General features: G+C 38.5%; 2 protein-coding genes across 2 annotated transcripts in view; one reads left to right on the forward strand and one right to left on the reverse strand.

The window, feature by feature from the left end:
• The window catches only part of LOC146167128 (uncharacterized), a 29,731-nt gene extending 17,358 nt beyond the window's left edge, over window positions 1-12,373 (forward strand). The window contains exons 7-15 of the mRNA XM_083395765.1: window positions 1,156-1,236; window positions 2,311-2,491; window positions 3,103-3,178; window positions 3,833-3,980; window positions 5,302-5,428; window positions 7,005-7,174; window positions 8,440-8,743; window positions 9,880-9,992; window positions 10,641-12,373. Of these exons, the coding sequence (XP_083251891.1) occupies window positions 1,156-1,236; window positions 2,311-2,491; window positions 3,103-3,178; window positions 3,833-3,980; window positions 5,302-5,428; window positions 7,005-7,174; window positions 8,440-8,743; window positions 9,880-9,992; window positions 10,641-10,721 (1,281 nt within the window). The 3' untranslated portion in view covers window positions 10,722-12,373. The remainder of the gene's footprint in view (window positions 1-1,155; window positions 1,237-2,310; window positions 2,492-3,102; window positions 3,179-3,832; window positions 3,981-5,301; window positions 5,429-7,004; window positions 7,175-8,439; window positions 8,744-9,879; window positions 9,993-10,640) is intronic.
• Window positions 12,374-12,441: 68 nt separating this feature from the next.
• On the reverse strand, window positions 12,442-14,560 carry LOC146167129 (TAF6-like RNA polymerase II p300/CBP-associated factor-associated factor 65 kDa subunit 6L). Its single transcript, XM_083395853.1, has 2 exons — window positions 14,100-14,560; window positions 12,442-13,597 (listed from the first exon to the last, which is right to left on the reverse strand). The coding sequence occupies exons 1-2, from the start codon at window positions 14,521-14,523 to the stop codon at window positions 12,483-12,485; spliced, it is 1,539 nt and encodes a 512-aa protein (XP_083251979.1). The 5' UTR covers window positions 14,524-14,560; the 3' UTR covers window positions 12,442-12,482.
• Window positions 14,561-15,365: the final 805 nt, after the last annotated feature.

Raw genomic sequence — 15,365 nt, forward strand, 5'->3', positions numbered from 1 at the left:
TTTGCCGATTAATATTTTTCAAGGGTCCGTCACGAGATAGTCGATCTTGCGCTGGTGTGGCGCCGTTCCTGTTTGTTGGTTTACTGTAAATTGTTCCAGGTTGTATAAATGTCCGAGGTGTTGGTGTTTCGCTGTCCACTCTCCGAAAAGTATGATTGCTTAAGTTTAGGTTTTGTTCCAGTTTTGTCATAAGGCTAAAAAGCCTGTTGTTTAGATTTCGTGAAATCAGCTTCTTTGTGAATGTTTTTTTTTTAGTTTTTTTTTTAGTTTTTTTTTTCAAGATTTAAGTACAGTGTGGGCCCGTTTGCTGAACACTGACAAAGGCATGTTTGGCTTGTTTTTCGAAATGTTATCGCCAGCAGCCAGATTTAAATGGAATATAAAGCTTTGTCTGAGTAATATAGCAAACACCACGTGTATTTGCCTTATAGATAAAATTCCGCAGTTTGTGGTACAGTTTACTTAAGTGCCTTAAGTATAGGGAGTGAAATGACTTGGATGTACGAATACGCGCAATGGCAGCCCTGGTGGCACTGCGAAAATCAGCATTACTACGCACCCCAGGTAAAACCTAAAAACCTCACGCCTGCCAGAGGCTACGCGAAATAGTGTTTAAACCAGCACGTTTTATTTGTTTTAATTGTCACACTGTAGTTTTGTAACGTTAGGTGTTGGGTAGTGCTGTAAACGTCGTGTTATTTTATTTCATAATTTTTTTATATAGAGCCTCGCGAATTGTGGTAAAGGTCATAGCCAGGGCTACAGCGTTACACATATTCTATGCAAAGTTTATCTGTGCAAAATGCGCAAAATGGCTCAGGGATTACTGGGTTTGAAACTAGAAAAAATACCTGGCAATCTGTTTCTTTGTTATAGCAAAAAGTTATTCTTAATCAATCCTAACGATTATAACGTCATAAGCGCACAATGCCAATGAAACAAAGTTAAAACTTGCGCTTATTTTCTAGAGCTATGCCCATAAACAAGTAGCAACTTAACAGCCCTAATGTTTTTTAAAATTGTATTACGGTCCACTTCATTGTTTTTTTCTTAATTGATATCCTTATACCCAGTATAAATTATCACAGAGGCCAATAGGCACTCCATATTGATAATACGGTTCCCCAATGTAACCACAACGCCTTTTTACCTCAGGTAAATGAGATCGTGGACGACATTGTGAGCATCGAATCGAGCTTGGACGAAAACTTTCGCTACGAACGCAACGCAAGCACCGTAAGTCTCTAATCAAAAAATAATTATATAAGGAATGTGATCAAACTGTACTAAACTTATAAAAAAAATGTGAAAATGTTTTTAATTTTGTTTGTTGTATTGTTATACTAGTTGCAGCATTTGGAGCTTCGCCTAATGCTCCGCTAATTTTCCCTTTTCTTGTTCATTTACGTTTTATTTATTTTGTTTTTAGGTATTGATAATGTTCGTATATGGGCGAAATAGATTTTTCTGTTACATACAAACAACAAACTGATATTTTCGTTTATTTTCTTTGATACTTAATTTTAATTGATACTTAGTTTGTAATTTTTTACTGGATATGCAGCCACAATTGTTTGTTTTCCACTATACGCACTATAGGTAAGATTCTCTAATTCAAAAAATAAATTAAAATCTTAACTGTTGTATTTACCGCTCGCGCTTAATTAATTGGTGCCCGATGAGTAAGACCTCGTTCGACCTTTTTTCGTCGCTTCTTCCTTGGTTAGTGGCCATCTGGAGATTGCGACACTTGCGTTTGATTGGGCCGGAAGCCCCTAGCTTACCTCGCCTGATAAAGGAGACTGACTTTTAGTTTATTTATAGCTCGGCGCTCTAATTAATTCGCGCCACATACTAAGACACCTTGTGCCACTGACGTGGTCCAGGCAACGCCTTATAAATACTGTTTATAAATTTATCACTAGGAAATTTAAGGCACTTAGTCTTTGACGATCGTAGGTTTAATTGTTAATTATGAACGGCGATACTGTTTAAGGATTTTTGATGACTGTGTTACTTTTTATGTTTTAATTTAAAATATGTGTTGTCACGAATTCACTTTTTGCAGCACGCCTTCCTTTTAACATAACAAATTGGTACCTATCATTTCTTCTCTTAAAGATAAGATTTTCATTTTTACATAAACATTTTTAAATTTCTGGTAAAGTACCATTGCTTAAAAAAATGACAGTTTTTCAGTTTCCAATATTTATGTTTTGTTGATAAATGTTAAAAACTCACCAGAATAATAAATAGACGAATATCCAGCGCTAAAAATCCTCTTAAACTTTAACGTTCTCATTTTCTCAGCTTCCTACGATATCTCCCTCCGATCTCGGCGGCTTTGCTCGCAGCTCCTCCGCACAGCGCCTCCCAGGGGTGATACAGGAGCAAACCTCCTCCTCCTATCCTCTGGTGAAGAGGGAAGTCACCGACGATGAGATGCGACTCTTCGCCAAGGATCGCATCAAGAAAGACAACCACAACATCAGTAAGTCAATAAGATTATTAACTTTGGAGCCTAATGGTTGGAGGTTGTATTTAAACGTGGTAAGAATATCAAAGCATACAGATGTAGATAACATTTTGAACGTTTCGAATGTCGAACATTCATCTTTACCATCTCTATATACTTCTGCATGGGTTCAAGATTTTTACTACGCCATTACGATTAATTGTGCAGATTGTCTCGAAAATTACAGTAAAAAAAACGGTGACTTACCTAAAATGCGAGGATGGATTAGTTTTTTATAAGTATTGATTTAAAATTCTCTATAATTTAAAAGTTATGTGAAAATTGCGGTGAGATTTGTTGTCTTAGTGTTTTATATGGAGAAATTGAAAAACAGAAGGTTAACGAAAATTGAAGCTTTCCGCTAGTTTAGTGTTTTATTGAAGATATTGGTTTTAAATTTTACTTTTGCTGTCTTTGTCAGAAACAGCATAAAGTAGGTGGTATTCCCATAGTCATAGCTCATTTCAAATCCCGACAGCTTTCTGTCCAATTTTCTGAAAACTGTTATTCGCTATCATACTACAAACACACGTGATCTTGGCATGTTTAATGTACGCACACAAACACCTTTTCTTGCTTCTTTTCAGTCGAAAGACGACGACGTTACAACATCAACGACAGAATTAAGGAGCTCGGCCACATGGTGCCCAAGTCGTTGGACCCGTAAGTCTGCACACTTCACTTTATATTGGACTGTTTCACAAAGCCATGCTACTTACCAAAGACTGATGTTTTTAATGTAAACAATTTTTACTTGTTGTTTTTTGTTTGAGGCAAAAGTTTGTAACTTTAAACCTGTGAATTCCTCAAGGGTAACTTGTTTTTCGATTATTCGTAAATCGAATCAAAAGAAAAACTTCGAGAAAAGTAATAGTACTCATGTTGCCTGTGTAGTGTGTATACTGGGCTGCATAGTCGGTAAGACTCCATAAAACTACCTGAGTACCGAGTCCGACACGCTTATGTACAGTACAAAATTTCTAAACTGATAAGGCAGCACTGTGAATAAGGTAGAAGAACATAAGGTGGAATATTCTTCAACTGTGTATGTGGGGGGATACGTTGAAAGACACCCCCATGAGTGGATTATTGTATGTCCACCCTATTTTAGTTCCGTAAATAAATTGGAATACAGGCTGTAGTGTCGTAGACGGAATCGGAATATAAGACCGGAGTCCGACTAATTTTTTTTTACCGGAGTCGGTATCTGGGGTTGTTTTCAACCTACTTCGTAAAACACTTCATATAAAGTCCGTACTCCTGCTATATACTAAGGTTAAACGGGTCCAGGTTTTCAATCGATTTTTTGTCGCACAGTGACGCGAGGTGGAACAAGGGCTCCATACTCAAGGCTGCCGTGGACTACATTTACTCGCTTCAGGCGGATCAACAGCGAAGCCGAAAAGTGGCGCAACGCGCTAAACAGATGGAGGAGATGAATAAGAAACTTCTCTTGCGCGTGCAGGTAACCGTTTGTGATTGTGTCGCCTTTTTGCTTGAAATTTGGGAAGACAACAGTTTCATTAAAAAAAAAATTATTGTCCGTTTACAAATGAATATATTGGTGCGTTTTTACCACTATTGATTCAAGATTGGGATATTTTTGTTTTTAAGTTTAAATACTTTAAAAAGCAAAAACATAATATTAAATTTACCCGGATAAAAAGCTTCACCGGCATTCTAAACACTAAAACTAGGGAAATATTTCCATTGCCGTTACAATATCCCTGGGGCCTGAGCTTTTCGACTTCTAATTTTTTTTTCGTGTTGTTTATTTTAAAACACGTGTCGTGTATACATTACGTAAACGGCAATTCGGTGTATGGACTTTGTGCTTGGTTTTGTTTCCGTGTTAACGCATAGCATTCTGAAATTTGCCACACTGAGTAGCAGCTTAAGGCACAACAAGACTGCAAAACACGTGATATTGACAGAGTACTAAATATGGGGCTATCACCCTTTAAGGTCCAAAGTCGATTTGCTAAGATCCAAATCGCCAAGATATCGCTCCGGCAGCTTCCACAATGCTGTAATCTCTGTATACTTGTAATCAAGGAGAAAGTGGCTCCTATTGTCCGCTGCTGCACATCTTGGCTCTCTGTGTTGACTCACTTCGCCGGCAGTTAGGAGAATTGCACGCGTTGTTGGATAACGTGGTGCCGCTGTGGTGCCAAATCGTTGTTCTCTTGTGTAAACTGATAAAGGCTCTCCACTCCTCAGCTTTATAGTATCACGTGCGTTTAGCAAACGAACCAGTCAAGGCCATTTTTTATTTGTCTTTGGTTGCCGTTTATCACAAGACTACTTTAAAAAACGTTTTTTTGATTAATAATGCTTTTAAGGAGTCAACGTGTTTAAACCTTAATTACAACAAAAACCTTGCCACACTAATCAAAGTTGCAAATCATTTTTGACCCATGAAGGTAATGTTGTGTTAGATTTTCTAAAAAATGTGTTTCCTTTGGAAACGGATAAAAAGTTTTTTTTTTTTGCAATGCTACATATACTGTATACACACATATTATTCGTTTTATAAAACTTAAAACAATTCTAACGTCTACAGTGTTTAATTGAAAAAGTCATTTATTGCAACCTATTTCCGTATGGGCTCTACTACTTTTGAAACGTCATATCACAAAGTCAAACTATTATGAGGTCAATAATGCGCATTGTTCGATTGGAACGTTGGCACAATGCTATACTTTAAACTTTGATATTTACTTCTACCGTGGCTTGTTGTTGACTGAACGTTGGTCGTTGGTATTCATTTGTGTTTTTCTGTACAGGAACTGGAAATGCTGGTGCAGCAAAGCGGGATTGCTCTGGGCAACGACCAACAGGAAAAGCAAGCCATGGTACAGACTCTGCTCAGCAACCATACCTCACCCACACGGGAGATCAACTTTACGCCAGGTCGGTTGGTTGGTTGGGTGATTGATTGATTTATTGACCAGGTCTTGTGATGTTGCCTTATTTGAAGGATACCTGGTGGAAGTAAAAGTTAAATCGAATTGTATAGATTTTAGATAGTTTTACCCCTAGAAATCTGATCACACAGCCTAATTTTTGTTGCAGTTAAAAAAATTACTTTAGTGCAAAAAAGGACATCCCAGTTGTTTTTAAAATTGTCATTCTAATTTCTAACTGGCCCGATGCAATGTGTCGTTTTCAGTTTTTTCCTAAGCCGGTAAAATTGTAGGAATTTTTTAGACTGTAAAAATGTACAAGGGTTTTTTTCTTATCAAGGCGCCAATGTGTACCCATCCTGTTTAATTCGTATCCGTGGCAACGTAAATTATCGGCGTTTTTCATGCTCGATCAAGCGTACACGGGGCCATTCTCCTCAAAACCTTGCGTAAACTGATGCATTCTCTCACCATTCAACATAAAAACACACGCGCTTCTAAAAAGTCACGAGTGCGATCGCTAGTTTTTCTCTTCACTCTTATGTTACCCATGGCCTTTTCACCTTTCCCCGTCAATAGACGAAAAGCGCCACCCGATCTCAACCGGGACCGGATGAAAGACCAGTTGATTTGTCGTCGGTTACAATAATTTGTTGTTCGGCGAGTAGCTAACTTTTCTGTTATAAGGACCGGCCTGTTTTTTAAGCGTTGGCAAAAACAAGACGCTTGCTGAATTGAACTTTGGACCCTTATTTTCCAACCAAGCATGGCATGAATCGCTCGTAAAGCTTCGTCGAAAAGCTTCTACCCTTGTAGTGGAATTTCCTGATTTACTCGCCTTTGCCGCCAACACTGATTTTCAATCATTATAACTTAAAAAAAATTGACTTTGGATAATTATACATTTTACGTGACGGACGCCAGAATGTCACACGAGTCAGCTGCTTTCGGACACACATGACACATCCAATAATTAGTGCAGCACGAAGTGTGCATAAAGTGAGAGTTTGCAGGGTAAACCACGTTTTGATTAAAAACTTACTAAGAATCTTCTTGGACAAGTTAGTTGTGCTCGTTTGCTATTTTAAAACAGTTTTAAAGCGCCCTTCAAAGTAAAAACAATGTTTATGGGTCCAAAAATATTGTGGCATTTCTTTTTAAAAATCTAGTTTTTAGAAATGATACTCTGCAAATGGCTTTTAAAATAATCAATAATGGCGTAAATTTTGCCACCGTAATGCTTCATACTCAAAAATCATCTGCTATAAAACTTGGAAAAAAAAGACTAAGGTTGGACTTCGTTACATCGCCAAATCATAAAAAACGGAGACTTAGGGCCCAATAATCCTTGCGGGTTTGCGTTTTAAAGGACAGTGCTGCTTTAACAAACATTTTTTTTATATTTGAGGTTTAATAGTTAAAAAGATGTTGATATATCTGTAATTTGCAGTAGTAAAGTACTAAAATATCTGTAATTTGTTTTCACTTGTTTGTGTTTTTTTAGCCGCAAGTAACATCTTTTGGTAAAAAATCAAACACCTAAAACAGACTTCGTGTAACTTATTTTTTGCATTTTTTTACAGAGCAAGAGCTCCAGGTATCTAGTTTTCCCTCGAATCCGGTGACTCCACCAAACCAGTCGCCCATCCTGGTCACCAGCCCAGCGAGCAACTCAAACGACCCGAGTATCTTCCACCACACGCCAATAGGAAGCGCTGACCAACAGCAGCAGCAACCCTTCCTATCCGCCCAGGTAAAGAACTTTGCAATGTTTTGGAGTGTGTGTGTGTTTAGACTGTGTGCAGCTTGACACATTAAAGTCCAGGTCACGTATAGCAAATCGAATTATTTTGATTACAAATTATAAAATACTTTTGGTTAAATTTTTAAGCAAATTGTTTTGATATTTGTGAAGCCATTTCATCAGGGCATGGTGTTTTTTTTGCTCAAAATGAAGCCTCCGTTTATTTTTGATCTAATCACTGAAAAATCTTGACTTGGTAAAACGGTGGTACAAAAGCGAACACCTGAACTAAAACGTCGCTGTGATAGCGAAAAAAAAAACAGTTTTCTGAAAGTATTTGAAAGGCGTATTTTCGATTTTGTTTAAGTTAAAATGAGTTAAAAGTCATAGAAATGTTAAGGAGATGATTAAATGTTCTTTAGGTATTGTTTTTTTCACATACTATGCGTAATTGTAAAATCATTCGCTTGGTATGACGACTTTGCATTGTTAAAACACCCATCAGAATTCGAAAATAGAAAAGAATCACAAAAGCCTCTGAATTTTTTCATTCGTGCTTACCCAAAAAATATTTCTGACAAGCATGAGGCAACGCGTTTTTGGCCTGTCGGTTAATTTCCAATTCCTCTTGTGTTTATTAAGTCGAAGTTGTCATATAAAGCGTCAAAATTCGCCAGATGACGCCCATTACTTGTTTTGCCCGATCGGGAGGGAAGCCCCTTTAAAACGGCGTTTCTCCGTCTTTGCGTCGTCATTGTTTAGATTGCGCAAGAATTTCGTAGGCCTCGGACCGCGCTGACGAAAAAGTGACCTTGACGTAAACATGTGCTGTTCTGTCAAGGGCAAAATAAGTCGGCAGTGGAATTTCACCGAAAACCTCCCCGTGTGTACAAGTGGGCCCATTTATACACGCCACTTTGAAGCGGCGCATGGCTTTGTTTAAAATTACGTGAATAAGCCGGATGGAATTTATATGGTCAGATTTAAACCGATATACGTCCTTTTACCTTGGCTCGCAAATAACAGTTGCTTTTATTTACCGGATGGATCCGGCGCCCACGCGAATTATATTATGCGTACTGTCAGATTAATATTCTCCAACTTTTTTTGGCTGGTTTTCTTATATTTAAACTGATATTCTGATACGTGTCATGCTGCTTGTGTTTAGATAAATGTGGTTTGGTTTAGAGAAATTCTAAACCCACGCATTTTCAACTTGGGTACTTAACGAATACTGGAATTAGTTTACTTACATATTTTTTACCTTTTTTTAGCTGCTGGTAAACGATCTCCAGATCGGACAGGTATCGCCCCAACAACAACAGCAACAACAACAACAGCAGCAGCAACAGCAGCAGCAACAGCAGCAGCAGCAACAGCAGCAGCAACAGCAACAGCAACAACAACAACAACAACAAACACAGCAACACATACAGCAAAACCTCCTTAACGTTGTTTCCCCATCGCCGAGTTTTCACTCTGTTCATTCGCCGATTCCTCAGCAGCAGCAGCAGCAGCAACAACAGGAAAACAACCTGATGCTTCCCACCATGGATCCCATGGCCAGTGGCACCCTGAGTGAGTATTGACGCCAAGGCTTACACGAAAAATTCCAATTTTTGTTTTTAAACCCGCCATATGCAGCCCTGGGTCGCTTGTAGACAATTTTATAGCAGGGGTTCTTAAACTGGGGTCTGTGCGGGTACGTGGACTAGTTTTAGGGGTCCATGAAAACATCAATAAAATCTTAGTGGTTCATTAAAAAAAATTAATAAAATAATTTAATTTTTTTTTAAATTACGGTTTGACACATTCTTCTTGAATGTATTTAGTTTTATATGTATATATTTTTTTAGAAATTACGTCATGAAAAGGTATTGAGAAACCTGCTGTTTTGGTTTTCATACCTAAGCAGCAGGTTTCTTAAGTACATGTTTTATGACGTTACTATGCATGCCAGTCCTTGGTCCACATGAACAAGTTTTTTAGGGGTCTGTTTAAAAAAAGGTTAAAAAAAAGCACTATTGTAAAGCTTTAGTTTCCAACTTTATTGTTAACTTACAGTGGAAGAGTGTGACAACCGGTTTTAAATTTACGATGTGGATTGCGTTGCCAGTTTTTTATTGTGTTGTAGCTTCAATCATTTAGCGGGCCTATCCAAAAGGGCAACTAAACATCTAAAAAACACCAAAATTAACGCATTATACAGAGTTGCAACAAAGTCTTAAGTCTTTTTTTGTCTTTTAAATTGATTTGCATATTGAAAAGTCTTTTAAAAGCCCTATTTTTTAAATCTTTGAAATTATTTTATGTCCAGCTTGAGTTAGGTGTTTAGAATGGTAAAAAAAAAATGTCAAAAAACAATTTTTCCACTTGTTATTGTGTGGACTGTCGACCATCGCTTTTATACTGTTCAGTTTTCGAATTATATTCTAATAAATGTCAACCAACTTTTTTCATGAAATCGTGTGGTAACCCTGTCATACTAAAGCCATAAAGTAACATCGAGGCATAGTCCTCTTACAATAAAACCAGGCAAAAACGAATGCGCAGTTTGCCGGGTGATGAACGATGACATTTCCGCTTTTGGTTGTACTTTGCCCCTAATCCCGCCCACAATACAAAAACGGAGCAAGTCCGAATAGTCGACATTGAAAAAATGCCCTTAATAATACAATTTCGAGCACAAAAGAGGAATTATATTCTTCACGCAGATTTGGCTGACATGGACATCTCCGAGTTCACGCTGGAAACGCCGACCAACGCCGACTACAGCCACATGCTGGACGACACCGGCTTCAGCGCTTTACTCGCCGAAGACACTCAGGTGAGGATAAATAAATACTGAGGATAAATAAAACCATGCTGTGCTTTCTTTTTGGATCTATGTATTTTTTTTAAGTTTGGTCTTCTGGAATTTATATTAAACATTCGCAAAAATATGGAAATTTACGTTTGACGTAAACGGCGTTTTCACATGTATACAATAAAAAATTAAGGTTCCGCTACAAGTTGAAACTCACCAAAGAAATTTTAGTGCATTTATGGCTGTACATTTTTACCCAAAACAAATGTGTTTTGGCCTAGTTATCGCGATGTGGTTTACAGTGTTTAATAAGCAACAAGGCATATTCTGGAATGTAACTAAATTACACGGCGTTTTTCCCAAAATTGCCCAAACAAAAAATAGAAGTGTACTGTTCCAACAGAAATACAACTTTCACTTAAGTTATTTGGGTTATTCTACTGCAACCAATTTTCAGGCAAGGCATGTTTTTACTTAGCTTTTGCGCCGTGTGCGCTCGCACTGTTTAGTTTATCGTAACCGGCGCACATTCCATCAAAATCGCCAGTTTCCCCGTCCATGATAAAACACTAACCCGCCACACCTACCACACATAGAGCGTTTTAAACCACACGCCACAAAACACGCCCCCTAAACTTGTCCCTTCTCTCTTTATGTGGCGCCCGGCAGCAGTATTCGGATGTGATGATGAACGAGATGATAAAGGACGACATCTTCCTGTCGGACGCCAACAACCCGACGCTCAACTGACGCGCCTGGCCCAGCCCGGGCTTACAGCAACAACCTCTAAACCGTTCCCGAGCCACGAAACGGCCGTGATCACGCGCTGGGCACGCGCTCGCCGCGTGTTCCTGTCAGGACGCCGGCCGGTGTCGCCGCCAAAGTGCCAAAACAACTCTCCGCGAACCGAGCGCTTCCTGCGGATCTCGACCGAAGCGGGAGAGAACCACCACATTCGCTCCCCGGTGCGAGAAAAAAGGCGACTCTCTTGCGCCACCATGCGGATTCTCTCTGAGCTTAGAATGCGTGATAACTCGAGGTGTACGAGTACTCTGATGGACGTCTTTATAACAATTCGACGGGTTTGAGCTTTCGAATGAGAAATGAAGAGTTTTTGCCAACCGCCGCAGGTTTTGTGCGCGAAGTGATGACGATATTATTGTGTTTGACAATTTCCGTTTTATTATCATTAATAATATTCTTGTCGTTTTCGCGTGTTCGGCATTTTCGAAGATGTGTGTTTTTTCAGGGACTAATGCGTTCGTTCGGTATTTATAGAGTATATATACTGTTGGGTACAAGTCGCATCGAACCAAACTAAAAAAGACCATTTCACGGTTATTTTTATAAGGTTAACGCTTGGCAAGCCTAATCAGGAATTGCGTTAAATTAAGGTGTTTTGAGTGGCCGAAACGGTCTGATTTCTCCAACGGTATATCAAAATATAGCTAACTTCTGTTACAGCAACTATGGGTATAATTCCATACTCTGGTGGAATAGTTGAATAAATGATCTAGCGGGCGCCAAAGCTGAACCAAAAAAACTGATTTGGTATATACAATATTCAGCTGAACCCCAGTCAAATTTACAATCTCGAAGGCAACCTGTCAATCCTTACGGGATTTGATCATTTTTTTCTGTATTGTTTCCGTCATTGTGCTTGAATCAGTCTGTAGTGCTTCAAACAAAAAAGCCTGCGCCAATCTGTCTTTTGCTTCGGTTTCCTATCGATTTTATGCAAGCTTTTACTAACCAAAGCGAGCGCACTAGACACACGTTTTAACGCCATCATCATCGATACATCATGTTTTTTGCTACTTTGATCGTTTTTCTACTTTCTTGTCGTCATTTCAAGCAATCGAGTTTTTACGGAGAAACTTTGGACCCTATTACTACGTGCAATCTAAGTTTTACTGACATGATTTTAAGAGCCCGCTATACGTTTTTACAGGCAAAGTTTGTTTTGCCGCCCACCTATTTTATCGATTCTTTTGCTTTGATACGGTTTTCAAGTTAAATAACAACACCGATTTGGCGACGGCTATAGCATTTGTAATATTAGCCGGTTTTATGTTTCGAACCTGTTTCGATTCGTGTGTTCCAGCCTATTTATTAACTGATGAACTTTAAACAAACGTTTTCTCTTAAAAACCAACTTGTGTGTAGCAATAGTGTATTGCGTTATCTGTACCCCTTCCGTTACAGACTCAACCGATTTCGTTGGAACATTTTTTTGCAAACGTTTTTGCCAACTCTCGTATTTTGTAGTTTTTCATGGTTTCTTTATAAGCGTCGAACACTAAATGCGTCTTTTGTTTTATTTTTTCTCCTTTTTTTCCTCACGGAAGAAGACGTCCCTAGATGTGTGTATAATGTATACCACAATAAAATGCCTTGTCTAATACTGCACTGCCTTAAATTTTGCTAAAAAATTGCAAGTTTGGAAAAAGTCACTCAAAGCAAACTCAGCAAAATATTATGTATTTTTGCGAAAAATATTCACCATAAGCGTTACAGCCACGACAGCAGCGAGCAGTTAATCTGGCAAGGAAGTAACACTCTCGTTTTAATGTTGCCAACGTAGGCCGAAAGACGATCAGCGGTGTCGCTAAAATCCGTTTCGGCCGGCTTGTCGTAACGACGTCGGCGCGCCTTGACCCGATTTCCAAATTTGATTTGGATTTGTTTGTGAAAAGGTCTGCTACTGCTGCAGTCAAACACGTCCCCTACTGAAAGGCCACGCATCGATCCGTGCGGCGAATCTCCTAAAAGTCGTAAATCGCCGGGATGTGGCGAAACTCCGCTGGTTACGGCTTCTGCTTGTTGCAGAGTCGACTCCGACTCCAGCCAAACCAATGAGTCGCCGAAAAGTTCGCTAGCGAGCACAAATGCGTCAAAACTGTTCAACGTTTTTTCCCTGCTAGGGGATCGCAGCTGTGCAGCGTACAGAAGCTGCAGACAAATTTTAATCACCCCTTCAACCTTAAGGGCGTCCTCTTTTAAATGGACATTCCCGATGGAGAAATTGCACAGCACTGGTTCCACCACATCTGCAACATATTGTTTCAAGTTTGGGAGTAGCTGGTCCACTATAATCTCCGGACCCAATGATACCATTATGGCGAGGGCACCGTAATGAGTACATAACGGCCTTGTTGGATCGGCAAGGATTTGTTTTACAACAGAATGTACATGCTGTGTAAGGGTTGTCGAAACATAGCTATATCTCAACAAAATTTCGGCGAGTAACCTTGCGCCGTAGTCACGAAGCTTCCAATGGTCGTTGAGCGGATTTATGGAGGCAGCAAGTGGTTCAGTGACACAGTACATGACAGACTTGAGAAGCGGCATGATGTAGTGGTCCAGCGAAATGTATGGGTTGGAGAGTAGGGCTCTGACTGTAAACAACATCCAGGATAACTTTCCGAGATCGTGGCTGACCAGATTTGTTCCTGCTAGGAAGTTAGTGAAATATGGCAGTGTCGGAGCTATTCTGGCGTTTTTACTGATGTCTTTTAACATTTCTTCAAACAAGGTATTGTTATCGCTGAGAACACATTCCACAAGTGCAGTGTAGTAGGACGTGCATTCATCTTCGGGGACTGAACTATTTTCTATTTCCAGATCTAAAAACATATTAATATAATTTTTATAGCTTTAATTTTTTTAAGTATACGCTTTAAAATCAACCCAAAGAATAGGGTCTTTAAACTGTTCTTAATTCTGTTTACATTTTATGCGTTGTGGTCAACATAGATTCAATAAACTTGTTCAGGACCTGAAATCCTGTGACAGATTTTCAAATTTATATATGTCCAAAAGGTAATGTATATTAGAGTTGACAGGATTGACAAAAAATTAATCCTATTTTTAAGGTCAAACCCATAGGAAAAACTTTGATTAGCTAAACTTTTTTGAAATCTAAACAACCCTGATGTAAATATATTTGTACAAAGTGAACTGTACAGCTTGTGGCATGTAATGTCAAATAATTTCACTGACTGTGTTTTAAATAAACATTGCCATAGATCTTTAGCAAAACAAATGGAAGGTAATCATAATTCAAGGTATGAAAATATATATTTTTTTGTGCAACTCTTTGAAATAAATTAAAATACAAGGACACACCATCTTCTTTTTGATTTTTATCCATTAGGGTTTCTGATGTCAACTTTATCCGCTTTGGTGCTGCTTGATGAACCTCCTTCTCTACGATATCCTTAAGACTTAAGGTTGAATCTACAGCACAGGTGACATCACCGACTTGCATGAAATCCAAATTGTCCGGAACACCTTTCACACAAGGAACGTTGCTCCAATACATTGCTTTATCCACATCGGAGCCCTTGAGGTTTTTTCTGTGTGACATTGTCATGAATCGGCAGCTCTTGGACACAATTTCTCTTAATCTGTAAGTGGCATCTTCGGCCAGTGCGTGCATTATGTTTTCAGGCACATGCTCGATTCCGACACTTTCGCCAACTGTTTGGATTGAAAGCGGGGACAAGATGACAAATTTTCTCTCTTCCAGTTGACTTGGGTTGGACATCATGTTTCTTATTTTACTTACATGATGGTAGCCCTTAACATTTTTCACTAAAATATGTATATAAATGCAAGTTTTGAAAATATTTAATATTCTAATTTTTGCACGATGAACCTTACTAAAGCACAACCAAAAAATGTGGTAGGATTCGAGACCAGCCCTGTTTTTTAACTGATTTACCACACTTGTTGCGTTAAAATGTGTTTAATTAGGGTATAAAGCTGTTAATATAGTGCATGGGTAAATTATCATCAAGTTAAACGTCTACCAAAATCTTACAAACAGTGTAACTTGTTTTTAATAAATTTATAAGTTGTTTGTATGCATCAGTTGGTATTGTTGATAACTATGGTTTATCATAAGTGTCTACTACTATTATAAATACGATAAATATCTACTATTTTACCAAAAAATGCTAATAAGAATAACAGTTTTGAGACATTTCACTTTGTTTCTGTTTGGAAATTATACCAAACACAACACGAATTCGTTATAGCGACAAACTCAATCCCGTAATTTTGTCGATAAGTTAATCAACTGGTTTTAAAGATCGACGCCATTTTATTCTCACTTGTTCTTTATATTTGATAAATAGTATCTTGACAAATATATTAGAAGCTATAATTAAAATTCCTTTCTTTTAGCTTGGTTAAGCACAAGAAATGCAAGCTAACGAAACGTCGGTAATATTAGCGACTTTTTTATAGGTGGCGTTATTTTTAACAACAACGTTGTCAAACTACTTTGTGGGTGGACAAGTTTTAGCGTCTGTGCAAATGTTAGATTTCACTGATCTTACTTTACTTCATATGGTTAGTTTTGCTGCGCTACACGCAGCCGATATTAAC

This window comes from Ascidiella aspersa, chromosome 1 (genome assembly GCF_963924565.1).
Source record: "Ascidiella aspersa chromosome 1, kaAscAspe10.2, whole genome shotgun sequence".
Lineage (NCBI taxonomy): Eukaryota > Metazoa > Chordata > Ascidiacea > Phlebobranchia > Ascidiidae > Ascidiella > Ascidiella aspersa.

Bases quoted from the DNA above. Each gene is read 5' to 3' on its own strand.
- LOC146167129 (XM_083395853.1), bottom strand. From the start codon at position 14,523: ATGATGTCCAACCCAAGTCAACTGGAAGAGAGAAAATTTGTCATCTTG. The intron at 13,598-14,099 runs GTGTGTCCTTGT...ATATGTTTTTAG, and splicing joins TAAAAATCAAAAAGAAGATG to ATCTGGAAATAGAAAATAGT.